The sequence below is a fragment of the Caretta caretta genome, chromosome 9 (assembly GCF_965140235.1).
Source record: "Caretta caretta isolate rCarCar2 chromosome 9, rCarCar1.hap1, whole genome shotgun sequence".
Classification (NCBI taxonomy): domain Eukaryota; kingdom Metazoa; phylum Chordata; order Testudines; family Cheloniidae; genus Caretta; species Caretta caretta.
In genome coordinates this window covers 75,064,974-75,079,232 of record NC_134214.1, presented here as the reverse complement: position 1 = coordinate 75,079,232, position 14,259 = coordinate 75,064,974, and the positions used below count along the sequence as shown (strand labels likewise).

The 14,259-nt window shown below is 40.0% G+C and overlaps 1 protein-coding gene across 3 annotated transcripts in view; it reads right to left on the bottom strand.

The window, feature by feature from the left end:
- Positions 1 to 14,259, bottom strand: part of RPS6KA6 (ribosomal protein S6 kinase A6) — a 79,616-nt gene that overhangs the window by 30,555 nt on the left and 34,802 nt on the right. For 2 of the 3 annotated variants that reach the window (XM_048863682.2, XM_048863685.2), the window contains exons 7-12: positions 12,279 to 12,385; positions 11,952 to 11,989; positions 9,274 to 9,416; positions 8,301 to 8,371; positions 6,846 to 6,934; positions 5,955 to 6,019 (exon numbers count right to left, since the gene is read on the bottom strand). In XM_048863682.2, the coding sequence (XP_048719639.1) occupies positions 5,955 to 6,019; positions 6,846 to 6,934; positions 8,301 to 8,371; positions 9,274 to 9,416; positions 11,952 to 11,989; positions 12,279 to 12,385 (513 nt within the window). The remainder of the gene's footprint in view (positions 1 to 5,954; positions 6,020 to 6,845; positions 6,935 to 8,300; positions 8,372 to 9,273; positions 9,417 to 11,951; positions 11,990 to 12,278; positions 12,386 to 14,259) is intronic. The other variant, XM_048863683.2, reaches the window with a different exon arrangement.

Sequence of the window (14,259 nt, the reverse complement as noted above, 5' to 3'; positions counted from 1 at the left end):
TCGATGGTTTGGAGTTTTAAGGATTCTATGGACTGGGGTGATAAATGACCTAGCTTTTGGGACTTTTGGTTATGGACTGGTTGGGCTATGCTTAGTAATAAACTGACCCCTGAGGAGGAGTATTACTGAGGCAACAGCATGTCATGGAGTCTTTACCGGCCTAAGAGAGCAAATGGAACAGTAACTGCAGCATAAGGACCACCAGCCACAAGAAAGAACTCCGAGCAGAGGAGTAATTGTTCACAGGGAATAAATGTGTTCCGAGTACCTTCTCTCCTACCCTCATTTCCTTTCCCATCCACTCACCTTCTAATATTTATACTAATGAACAAGTGGGTTTTTTTAGGACATTTTCACAAAGCTCCACTGAAGAACAGTTACTTACTCTACAATAATTGGGGTTCTTAGACATGTCATCAGCGTGGATCCCACTTTAGGTGCACACGCCCCTCATGAGCACAAGAGTCTTTTGAATAGCTGTGTCCACCTGAGTTGTACAGGCACCCCGCACCTCCCTTTGTGAGGGCATAAAGGACAGTGCTTCTGTGACTCTCCCTCAATTTCCTTGCAACCTGAAGCCAGCATTAGCTGAGGACTCCTACAGCAGGGACAAAAAGTGGGTTGTAGGATTCGCACTGACAGCATCTCAAAGAACCAGTTACATAAAGGAACAGTTCATTCTTAGCTATGTGTCAGTATGGATCCCCTGTGGTTGACTGGCATAGAGAACTTCCCCCTCACCCCCCCGATGGTGAGAATGAGGCGTTCCAGCTGCATCAGTAGAATACAGACTGACTTGGTCTACACTTGAAGGTTATATCATCGCAGCAATGTGAGTTAGGGGGATGAAAAACTGCATCTGATCAGTGTAAATGCAACTATGCCAATGGGAGAGGGCTTCTGTTGACTTAGCTAACTCATTTGAGGAGATTGTGCTCCTACATCAACAGAAAAATCCCTTCCATCAGCGCAGACATACTTGTAGCACTGCTCTTCCAAACTTGGCACCTGCTCTGGCAGCTAAGTCCAAGGTATAGTGCTTTGCAGAAGTCAGCAGGTTGTTCTCCGTTGCCACCTTGCCGACCTTTTGACACTAACACATTTCTGAAGTAGGCAGAGGATAAGCAAATAGTGGAGTGAGGCTTGATGTTTGGCAGGAGAGCTGCACCAGTCATTTGTAACACAGCGTGATACACTGCATTATCCATTTAAATATTCTTTGTGTTGAGATGGCCTGACCCTTGGGGTGGCCAAGTCCACCCAGGAATAAACAGAGAGAGAGCCTGAACAATTTATTTTTCTGAGCATAGAGAAGCAAAACTCTGGAAATGCCCAGTATGTGCAGCTTCTCTCCCAATGCAGAGTAAGGCTTGGGGGGAGGGGGGAGCTGATTGATTCAGAGGGAACTCTGAAACCACCTTGGGAAGGAATGTAGGTTGACATTTCAATACCACCTCATCTCTATAGAATGTCATGTAGGAAGGATCAGCCATAATAGTGCTTGAAGCTCCTTACTCACTCTCCTGGTCTAAGTGATATCAGGAAGATTGTCTTCAGATTGAGATGAAACAAGGAGCATTCTGAAAAAGGCTCAAAGGAAGGCCCCCTGAGCCTCAAGTGGACAATGCTGATATGTCAGGCAGGAGCAGGTTCTTTGACTGGTGGGTAAGTATGTGATAGGCCTGTGAGGAACTCAGATACCATACAGAGGGAGAAGATGGCAAGCAGAGATTGCTCCGAGGGGGACCTTAACGGAGCTGAATGGAAGGCTAGAGGGTTCTAATTGCAGCAAATAGTCTGTATAAGGTCCAGGCCATGTTGGGCCATCCAGATAGAGCACTTCTTCCATTCTGACAAATAAGTCCTTCTGGTAGACATCCTCCTGCTCTATACCATGATCTCCTGGACTTATTATAACAATTCCTGTCCATGGTACCTAAGCAGCCAACATCAAGGCCAACAAGCTCAGGAACTTCAGGTGGATGGAGTATCTGCGGTGCTGTGAGATCAGGTCTGCGCAGTCTGGGATCTGGATCAGAGTCTGAATAGACATTTGTAGCATGTCTGTCAACCAAAACTGCCTCAACTAATAGGCAGCTATGAGAATGACTGTAGCTTTGTCTCTTGATTTTGGACATCACGCTGAGCATCAGGAGAAATCAGTCAAAAGGTGAAAAGGAGGCCTGGATTCCACTGCAGAAAGAACACATCTGGCAACGAGCCCTGGCTCCAATTTCTTTGGAACAGAAATTCTGACACATGGAATTGTCCTTGGTCGCAAAACAGGTCTACCCTGTCCTACCATAACACTGGCATATCTTCTTTACAATGGATCTTTGCAGGGGACACTACTGACTGGTCATGTATGGTCTCCTAAATAAGCCAACCGAGTCACTGCTGACTCCTGGAAGATGAAGACCCATCAGGGTTATCTCATGTTGGTAGCATTGTGTCCAGAATCCGACAGTCTCCAGAAGAGGAGCAATCAGCAGGGTCCTCCTGCTTTCACATGCAGTGGATTGCAGATGAGCTGTCAGTCAGAATCTGCACTGTGAAATTTCAGAGGACAGGTAGGAATGGCATACAGGCTAGCCTGACGAATGAGTTCCAGGACTTATGTGAAGTCCCATGTCTTCTGGGAACCAGGGGCCTTGCATTTGCACGTGGTCCAGGTGGGCTCCCCAGCCTGTCCCTGATGCACTCATAATTAAAATTCCTTTTTGGGGTGAGAGGGATGTGAATATTCCTCTTTTTTCAGGTTCTAGGTACCACGTCAAGTCTACAAGGACACGAAGTGGCACAGAGACCTCCTTGTCCATCTGCTGTTACACAGGGGGAGAGACTATCCTGAACCAAAGCTGTAAGGGCCCCAGGTAAAGTCTGAGAAGCAGCACCATGGACACACATGCTGACATATGACCTAACACCCTAAGGCAAGTCCGTACTGTCATGTTTGATTTTATCTCAAGAAGCAGTGATTGCATAACAGGATTCTAACCTCTGAGAGGTCTGCTCTCTCTTACCAAGAGTTGATCATAACTCCTATGAACACTTATCTGCAAAGGAGTAAGATGATTTTTCATTCTTCACAAGGAAGCCCAACCACGCAAACAAGAAGAGTGCATCTTCTAGACTTGCCACCTTCTCCTACTGAGACTTGCCTCTTCTCAGCCAGTTGTCCAGGTACGGGTAAATGTGGATGACCTGTCTCCTCAGATGTGCCGCTACCATCAGCAACCACCATTTTGTGAAAACTCTCAGCGCCACAAGTCAACTCTCAGAGTTGAATGGCAGTAACCTGTGTGCAAATTTCGGGAATCTATCTGTACACCTTAAGAAATTCTGGCCGACATTATGAAGTTGTTACTATGAAAACTTCTGTGTATGTGGATTCCACCTTTGCTGACAAGGGCTGAATCACATCCCTCCCATACCAGGAACAAAAGGGGGTCATTAGAACTCAATGACTGCATATTCTGATAAAAGCATCTTGGGACAATGGATTAGCTGGAGCACAAGACAACCAGTTTTTCCCTACCCCTCTGCAGGGGGCTGGTGTTTGGAAAGTGGAAAATCCCCAAACACAGGACAAAGAAATCAAGGTGTTGATGCTAACCTTTAAAAACCACAGAGACGAGCTGGGTCACAGGAGATGACTCAGAACCACGCTGGAAGTTTTGGGCAGGAGAAGAGCAGAGATGAGCATGCTTGCATGGCAGGGAGCCCAGTTTAGCTGTAGGTCCAAACAAGTCAAAGCAAGGTGACCTGGATAGAGAGGGGCTCTCTGGTTAAGAAACCAAGCCATGAGCTGCAGCAGAAGGGTCCCTCGGACACCTCTAGAGGATTCAAACCCAAGCCCAAAAAATGCTGCAGAGTGACGAGGAAACTGAGTCAGCGAAATGTGTTTCTTTTCTTTTCTTTTTAAATAGATCTATGCATTTCTTGTGCTAATAAAGAAGGAGCGATGGCTGTTTACAATCCTGTGCAAGGTCTGACAGTGTGTGTTGTATTACACATATCACAAGCCCCTGAACAGTTAGTTTATGGACCAGAACACCCATGTGCCTGGAGTTCTGTGAGAGTGTGTTTAAGCTACAGGACAGTTTGAGATATCAGCACTGGTCCCAGGGGTGAGGCAATTGTACCAGGAGGTTTCAGCTGAGGAGAGTGTGCTAAACAGAGGTGCTACACACCAACTGTGTGCTCAGAGACCACACATCCAGGGGAATGTTTCAACAGTTCAAACTCCAAAGGTGGAAAGTACATGGGATACAGTGAGGTGGTTGCTCACAGCATGAGTGACCAACAGGGGGTGCTTAGCTAGATCCAACACTTGGTACTGACAGCGATTTGGACCCACTCAGCTATTTCCTGTTGGCCAGACGGATGGCTATGTGGAAGTATGAGTCCTGCAAGTCGAGAGCCACAAACCAGTCCTGAGCCTACATGGATGGAATGGCAGAGGCAAGAGTTAGCATCCTGCACATGGGGCACCAGTGTATGTATTTGTTCAATCTCCTCAAGTGTAGGATACGACTAAGACCTCTTCTTCAGGATAAGGAAATATCAAGAGTAGAAGCCTCATCCCCTGTATTCCCACAATTTCTCTTCTATGACTCCTAGACAAAGTAACAAGGCCACATATGTTTGCAATAAGCTCTATAATACGCTCTCTGAAGCTGGCCAGGGAGGGTATCAGTCAACACTCAGGAGCAAGAGATATAGGGGGTTCTGCAAGGGCATAACATGGCTTGGTTGTGGGCATCAACACAAGTATTGGGGTCCTGTACCTTATGCTGTTTCCACGAAGGTGGAGGACTTAGAGCTTCCGTCCTTGGAGAAGTGATGGTTTCTGTCCTTGTAGGATGGCCCCAGTATTGTTTGGAGATGCATTTATGCTCCACATGAAATTATGCCTCAGCTTCTCTTCTTCTGTCAGCATGGCATAGGTGTTGTTGAAGTTGCTAGCCCCAGTTTCAACAATGTCCTCTTCCCCGCCTTTCTATCTCTACCTGATCTCAGGAAACAGAGGCATCCCTCTACATGATGGAGTGCTGGTCAAAGCAGCCTTGAACCTCCATCTTGATGGTGATTGTTTCTTCTAGGTCTGAAATGACCTGCATGGATTGCTCAAGCAGATGTAACTAGAACTGTGTGTCTCTGGACTCGTGGGTCTTGGAGGAAAGCAATCAGCACACTCAACACCTGTCTGGGATATGGCTGTCCCCTAGGCAAAAGACATAGTAATCTATGTCTGTCAGTGAGGGGATGAAGCTATGACAAGAGAAGCAGGGTTTGAAACAGGACTATTTAGACTCCATATGGGGGGGGGCCCCCCGCAGGGAGAATGTCTTTTTTATTGGAATATTCAAATTAAAGAAAACGAGATAAAAAGGGTGAAGATCAATTCTCCTTAACAAACTAATTAGGAAAAGGACAAGTTTGACATTCAGAGGATGTAGTGGGTTGGACGCTCACTGGCAGTAGTAGGGAACTGAGGGAGAACTGTGGCCGCACTGCCTTTTATGGCTTCACACAAGAGCACAAGGAGGCACAGTATGCATGCACAGCCCTGACAAACACTGCTATTCAAAAGAATCCAGTCTCCTGAACACAGGCACCTATCTTGGGCTGACAATGACACACACAAAGGACTCAAATTTTTGTACCTCTCCCCTCTTAGTCATTTTGAAGGAGTTTTATTTGGTATTTTAAGATTTAGAATGTTGCAATTCTAATCACTATTAAAAATGTTAATGTGTGTTTTAAAATTTTAGTGAGACCCTCAATAAATACTGTACAGCAATGAGGAGAAATACAGTCTCAGAATACTATAGTCAGAAGTCTCATTTGTTTAGTATATCCTGTTTAATTACCTTGCAATTTACAGAGACATTGCAAAATGTTGAAGCAAAACTAAAAATGGCTTTGAAATTAAACTGTTTTGTACTTACATTCCAATCAACTGTTGAAAAAAAAGGATGTCTCTTGATTTCTTCAACTCCATCGGAACCAGCTCCTGTAATTAAAGGGAACGAAAGTGACAATTAAAACCAGATTCAGTGTAAAAATCTCTAAACAAAATTGCATTAAAAAGTTAGTCACTTGGTTTGTTAGAAAACTGCATGGAATCACTTATTCATGGAATACTGACTAAGGTTAGCGTTTTCAAGCAAGATATTTGACTGAGAACAGACTGGTGTATAGCTAGTAGAATTCACACATGTTGAAGAAAAACAATCACGTTAAAAGGGAACCTGGAAAAAGGAAAAAACTGGACTTGTGCCTTGTTTGCTTCTTTTGGAAATATATAGGAGCCCTCCTCACAGGGCATCTTTACATCAGTTTACAAAGAATCAGGAGTACTTCCCTGCAAGTCACTAATGTAATATTAAACCTCCAAACAAGTAATTGGAGACTATGGTTGGGGGAGTATAACAGCATTTTCCAATCTGCTTCCTGATTTTTTGTTTGGCAACTTAATATCTAGTTTTTACTCCAGAATTACAGCCATTTGGATGGTCTGATAAGCCACTGTTCCATGCACCTGTGGAGGGCTGCCAGCAAAAACAGGAAGTTAAAATAAGACAGACAGGCATATTGAGGGAGCTAAAATAAGAGAAAGGCTACTTTTTTCTGAGTGATGGCCTGCTGACCTTCCTCTGTCATTTACTCAGGTGAGCCAAACCCAGAACTCAAGCCATACTGCAAACTCAAGAAAATGAAGACTGTTGAATAACCAAGAACTGATATGGCTATTCAGTGAAGCTTCACAAGTTATGCTGTAGGTGGTTTTACTTCAAGATCCAGGTCAAAAAGAACCAACCAAAACAAGATCACATTACCTAATCTGTTTGATGGGTTCCTTTTAAACAACATTCTTAGAAGGCTTTGCGCTTCAGGGCTAAGGAATTGTGGCATTCCAAGCTTTGCTCTGGAGAAAGACAATGAAGAAATTATGACTTCAAAAAGCATGTTTTGCTAAAAACGCTCTAGATGGACTCATTAAACTGAGGGTAAGAAACTCTGCCATCAGATCTGTCAATGAGTGTCACAAGACAGTGGAATTGTGTGAACGAGATTTCAAATTGAATATAAATATTAAAATAGCTACCCATTCAAGAAACTTTTAGAAAAAAACACATAGTGTGGCATAGTGGTTTTCAACAAATAGGCTGCTTCAGACTAATGCTGCATAAAGTACTGAAAAGTTGTGTATCCCTGAAGAGATCTAAGTCTATCCAAACATGCTGGCATATGACAAACAGGAAGTATTCATCCTTTCCTACCAGAACCAACTTTTGAAGGCACTTGGAAAGAGCCAAAACGACCCCTGTAATCTACACAACCCCACAAGTCACCTTTTTATTCCTCCATTCAGAAAAAGCCTCAAGAATTAGATCATAAAGTCATTAGAGAAGGCCAAAGGGATCAACTTAATGGAGATTATTTTGTAAGGACAATTACTAAATTTAAAACAACTTTAGTGATTTGAACAATTTTATTAATAATCGAAGTGTCTAGTTCAGCCTGAAATTTCTAGGCAGAATTGTAACATTATGTTATACACACACATATTCATTTTGCTACAAATCCTGAAATAGGTGGTGAACTAATCTATCTTCTGCAGCAATGCTGCTATACATTAGCCACACACAGGGTTTAGTCCCTCCTGCCATGGAGTCAGGACTAAACCCCCTTTTCTTTAGCACCCATCCCCCTCAGAAAGTCCCAGAAGTCTAACCACATGAGCTGCAGGATACCCTTTGACTACTCATAAAAGCAATAAATTCTTGCTTCCCTCATTTAAAGAGTGGCAAGACTGTACAGTTAGGACTTGTTTACCAATCACCACTGTACACTTGTCTTACTATTACAACATGGATTAAACTATTTTATACAGAACGTGTGTGTATACACACGCTTGTACACAGAGAATAGCATACACACAATCTGTATAAAATAGGTTTTGTTTTTATATAAGCTATGTCGTAACACAGACAAACAGCATATAGAGAGGTTGTTGGCAAATAACTCTCTAGTGTACTTTACTGCCCCTATTTTTAATACTAACTTTACACACACACAAGTTTATGTTTACAGTTTTAAGCCTCAGAGATATTCTCCAGTATCCACATTGTTTGTGATCAAATTCTTACTTTTGTGTTTGACATTTTATAATTTCACATCCTGAAAATGAGCAAACTACAATACACAAGCTAAAGCATAATATCTATAGCTACATTTTGGGTTACTTTCAAAAACAAGGGTAATTCTATTAAAAAAAAGAGAATACTTACTTTAGTATCATATTCATAGTTTCATTTCGATCTTTACCTTGAAATGGTAGCGTACCAGTAAGCATTTCAAACTGAAAAGAACAAATGTTTAATCAACATCAAGTGGTTAATTTTTTTTTTTAAAAGTACTCTTACAAGATTTTAATTAAAATGGTATTTCACTTGTACTACACACACTAAGACCTGAGAAGTCTTCAGGGTGATTAGCAAATACATAGTAATTTTAATTTTTAAAATATCCAAAAGTTAAACATTTTCTCTTCAAAGGCAATTTACATGACAATCAATATCAACAGTAGATGGGATAAAAAGATGATGTAGAACACCTTGGAGGGCTTTACAGACTAATGGTGGTTCAGGGACCATAATTCAAAAGCTACTTGAGGAGTCAAATGGAATTCTCCCTGAAGTCATGTACTGCTACACCATAAAAAAGTAATCAAAAATTTGGTTTTTATTTTTCCTCCTAAGTACAAATGCTAATGGTGTAACAATTTACTATCCACAACGGCACATATATTAGTATTACTGGTGTATTCCACTTTTCTGTGTTGTTCATTCAACAGGCTTGCTGTTAAACTTTTTTTTTAAAGGAATGCTTTGTCAAACTCAGTTTTTTTGTTTTTTACTAATAAGCTATATGTCAAAGAAACATTCCAACTGAAGCCTTACAACAACCTAGGAAAGTGACTGAATAAAATTGTTCTGGACTGCTACAAAGTCACGTATATGTTAATAATCCTTAGAGGTATGCATTTCCTTAAAGGTCTAAACAAGTCAAGGTTCGACTTATTTCAAAACTATTGTTTCTTCAGTAGTAATCTAGTTACCAGCTTCTCCCAGGTCTTCCCCTCAACCTAAAGTCGTCCTAATTCTATTTAGGCAGTTTATTCTAAATAAATTTAACATTACTCTGTGGAGGCATGCAGACTATTTGACTGCAAACAACATTATGCAATTAATCATACAGTACCATAAGAACACCAAATGACCACCAATCGGCACTCTGGTTGTGGCCTCGCCTGTTTACTACTTCAGGTGCCATGTATTCTACAGTACCACAGAAAGAGTAGGCCTTCTTTTCTTGATCTACTGATTCTTTGCTGAGTCCGAAGTCTACAACAACAGCATTACAAAGATATATCTAGTAAAGAACTTTAAAAGCAATATTTTATACAATAATTTTATATTTTGGATTCACACAACCAAAGACTGTTTATGAATAACGAAATGGTAATCCTAAAGCTCACTGGAGAATGAGAGTTAAATAGTGCATTACACAATCTATTGTACTGTGCCAGGAACAAGTGAACTGAAAGTCTCAGCGACCATTATGTTGCTTAGTTTTTCTGCAATTAGGTATTTAAAACTTTACATATTTAGAACCTTAAAATTATGAAAGGTTCTACATTTATATTTCTTATTTGCTGAGACTTTGCTGCTTGCTGTATAGGATGGAAAAACTAGATTTAAATGAGAATGCTTCATCATAGAAAACACCAAACTACAAAGGCCATGTCTATACTTACAAGCTTGCAGTGGCACAGCTGTACTAATATAGATGTGCCGCTGTAAGAGCCCTCGTGTAGTCTCGTTATCCCAAGGGCAGAGAGCTCTCCCGACAACATAATGAAACCAGCCCAACCCGCGGTGGCAGCTATGTCAGCAGAAGAGCGTCTCCCACCAACACAGTGCTGTGCATATGAGCGCTTATGCCGGCAAAACTTATGTCGCTCCAAGGGGTGTTTTTTTTCACACCACTAAGCAATAGAAGTCTTGCCGACGTAACTGCTGGTGTAGTCACGGCCTTAACTTACGAAAACAGCTTATGTAAAAATCAGACTTAAGGTATTTCTACACTTAAAATGCTACAGCGGCACAGTTACACCACTGCAGTGTAGACGCTCCCTTCGCTGACAGGAGAGAGTCTCCCATCAGCATAGGTAATCCACATCCCTGAGAGGCAGTAGCTAGGTCAAAAGAAGAATTCTTCTGTTGACATACCACTGTCTACACCAGGGGTTTACTACTGCAGATATATAGAAGTTTGCCAAAGTCAGACTTGTTTATATCAAGCACGCCTCTCAGTTCTCCTTTCCATTGTAAGAAGGAAAATGGAATTTTATAAGTGCTTGTTCATTCAAAAAGCTGCCTTACAAGCAGCTTCAAAATGCTGATGGGAAAACAAAGCCTCAAAGAATTACAAGAGGTTTTTTCCTTTGGACCCAAGTTGAAACTGAATTTAAGTATTGATGTACCCTGCAAAACAATATAATCTTGTAACCCTAATTTCTCACTACCCCCCACCCTCCCGACCCCACTTTCCCACTAGTCCCTGCACTGTGAAAGCCCCAAATGGCTAAGGTGTTTAAAGGTGGTCTGGAAGGAGAAGTTAATCTAAATTAAATCCCTCAACTGGGCATTTCAAGAGAAGCAGAAAGCAAGAGCGAAAACCGCTCAGAGGCTGAAGGAGTCCAAGAGAATGGTATCCAGAAATCAATAATATTGTATAGGGATTCAAATCCCTGTTGTTGCCTAAGAGTCTAAAGCAAGTCTGAAACAAAAACACATCCTGTAGTGCTTTTAAATAATGAATATCCAGTAATTCTGTAATCTAAGCAAAGCCCATTTGGCTAAAAGTTCTATCAGAAACAATAAAAGATTACAAGTAAAACTATTGTGTATATTGTGTACATTGCACTAAATGGATGAGAGTTTAAATAATGAATCTCTTTTTAATCTTGCAAGGTGATTCTAATAGCTGTTAATATTTATACAGCACAGCATATAGTGAACTTCATGATATAATCAAAATGGTTACTTTACTATAATTTTAATATGGTAATATAATTTAAGAGTAAACTAGTTCACACTTTGTACTTATCCCAATGTTTATAATGCAAGTCTTGTTGGTGAACTTTAATTTTCCAAAAGAAAATAGCATTATTTTTTCTTGTAATACAGAATTTTTCTACACCTTTGTTTTTAAACTGATTAGACTATAATTTCTGAAATCACATTTTATATTTTTTAAAGAACATGTTGTCTGCACTAAATCTTTATCTTCCTTAAAAGACCGAGTCAGCATATTGACATTTCAGCTTTGCTGAACATCTGCCTTGCTCAATCGCATTAGCTGTTGATCTTCAGATAAAGAGACATTTTATAATCAACCATCATATAAGCCACTTAAACCTGAACAGTAGTTTATTTCTGTTATTGATGAAGTGTCATCTGAATTTATTTACCTTATTTTTAAAAATGAAGTAGCTTTCAATGTCTATTTTATAAACATTAATTTCTAGAACCACTTTACCCACAGAAATTAACCTTTACAGTGGTTTTTGGTTTTAGGTTTAACATAAATACGATGGCTCCAATCCTGCCATCTAATCCACGCGGGAAGATCTCACTCACGTGGAGTCACACTAACTTCAATGGGATTCTGCCGAGGCATAATAGTCTGCTAATGTAGATCAGACTGCACAATCTAGGGCTATATCAGTTAATTTAAAAAACTGTTAAATTAAGTACTGGTATATCAAGATTGTTATACAAGAAATGCAACTCCATACTAAAATACCTAATTTCATTAAAATATTTGTAATTTCATGAAAATATTTAAGAGCTATACTATTAAATTTTACCTACCTGTTAACTTGATATGTCCTGCTTCATCAAGCAAAATGCTGAAAATTAAAATTCACATTCACCAATACACGTAACAGGAATATTTATATATAACAATTTAAACATAGTAGCTAAAGACAGATCTCAACCAATCTCCCAATCTTTAATTTAAGAACTCTGTACATTATATTGCAATCAGTGCATATATTTAACTATTAAACCCAATACATATAGCTTATAAAAACATTTTACTCCATTTTTATAGAATTATAGAGATGTATAATGAAAATGCAAAGAAGCAATTAAACAAAATACATGTAATAGTGGATAAAATAAATTTTACTTTACTTTTCTGGCTTCAGATCCCTGTATACAATCCCCAAGCTGTGTAGATGATCCAAAGCAAGGGCCAGTTCTGCGAGGTAGAATTTCACATCTTCCTCTGTAAACATAACCTAATAAGAACTGTATAGATTTACCTTCAGATCTTGTCAGTTTCTAATACTGCAATCTAAAAACAGACAGTTCTTCTGCTTCCCTAAATTCAAATATTTCTCATAACTACTACATTTCACAAATTCTCAGGAGACAATTTCACTTAATACAGATGATATGCAAGAATAAACTATAGACTATGAAGTTTTCTGTAGATCTAACCCTGAAATTATTTTAGTGTTCCTCACAATCCAGCTCTTAAAGAATTAAAAGTAAAAATAAATGTTATTGCAACTGTAAGGTAGCATAATTAAAGGAAAGTTAACTTTTGTATCTGCCTTGCTGGTTTACCAGTATTCATTCAGCCACAGTGCCCTATACAGAGCATTTCCTATTCCTGTTTTTCCAGTTTAACATGTAGTTTGATGTACTATTGCTTACAATAGTATAAAATATACAGGATGTGTAATTGTAACCTTAAAATTTTATATTTCCATTTTATAGTTTTCAATTGAGTGATGTTAACACTATTAAGACTTATTAAGTTTCCTTCTAAAAAAGGAACTGCTTGTTCCTAAAGTTAAGTTCATACTTCACTGAGGTGAACGAGGTTGAAGAGTGGACAGAATCTGCACATCATTTACATGAACAGAGATGCATTCAAACCTTTTCTGCTCCCTTTTTTGGAGGGGGGGGTTTGAACATTTTGCTACAAGGTTGGGCTGAACAGCAACGGTACATCTTTACATTTTGTTGTATTTTGTCAATGGGAAAAAAAATGAGATCCAGGAATTTTCTTCTTTAGTTTGCCTGCCTCTCTCCCTTATCACCATGGCTTTTCATGTAAAAGAGCCAAGGATGATAGGGCAATGTCTCTACCTATTCCTCCCCACACTGCCCCCTTCTCCTCTCTTTGGTGTAACAGAAGTAGAGATGTTCTCTAGCAGCCCAGAGATTATTCACTCTCCTTATTCTAGACCTCCTTCAATACATTCTAAGACTTTCAGGTATTTAACTTGCGCAAAAAATCACAGCAGCAGTGTTGACAACTCATGATATTAAGTCTCATGGTATTTGTTGTTCTTCTCAAAGCCCTGGCTCCTCGAGTCAGGAGATTATGTGAAAATCTCAGCTTTCATTTAAAAACAAGTTTGTAGCCCAACTAGTTGTAGAAAAAAGCTCTCTCTCTCTCACACACACACACAAATTTATTTGTGTGTATCTGTGTCGCTCTTCCTCCAGCCTCACTTTCTCACTCTCTGGATATATCATTTTCAAATGCTTTGGTAATACTGTAATAGGTTTATATTTTGTATGCACACCATTTAGACAGTCTCTGCACAGACAGAAATTAGTCTGGGGGAGAACTATTTCAATGGCCATGATTCTCCACTGCATCACAGGGGATGGGGTGGAGGAGGCGGTGGGATTCTCAAATGATCATCTCTGTTCACTTTGTGCAACTTGGCCTATTAGACAAGAAATTCACATTCTAAATGCCACATATAACCCAGGAGACTTGAACATATATTCAATTGTATCTAGCCAAATGTTACACCAGGGGAGGTTAGTAGTGCCTAGACAAGAAGCAGGGAGATTGAGGGAGTTAGTTAAATAAAATAAGGAACAACTAGTCACATATGTGGGGTACAGATAAAGCATTGCTTTACCTATATACAATGCCATGTACGCTAGCTGGTTGACCCTGCATGACTGGGGCCTAACCAGGACTGAGAAAAATATATTTGCCCTCAGTAACAGAGTGAGTTCTCCCTTCTGCTCTCACTACTTGCTGTTCCTTTCACTCACCTTTCTTCACTTAGTTACACATTATTTTACCATTTTAACATGCTGGTACCATATGGCCACACAGACAATCATTATCTGAGGAAAT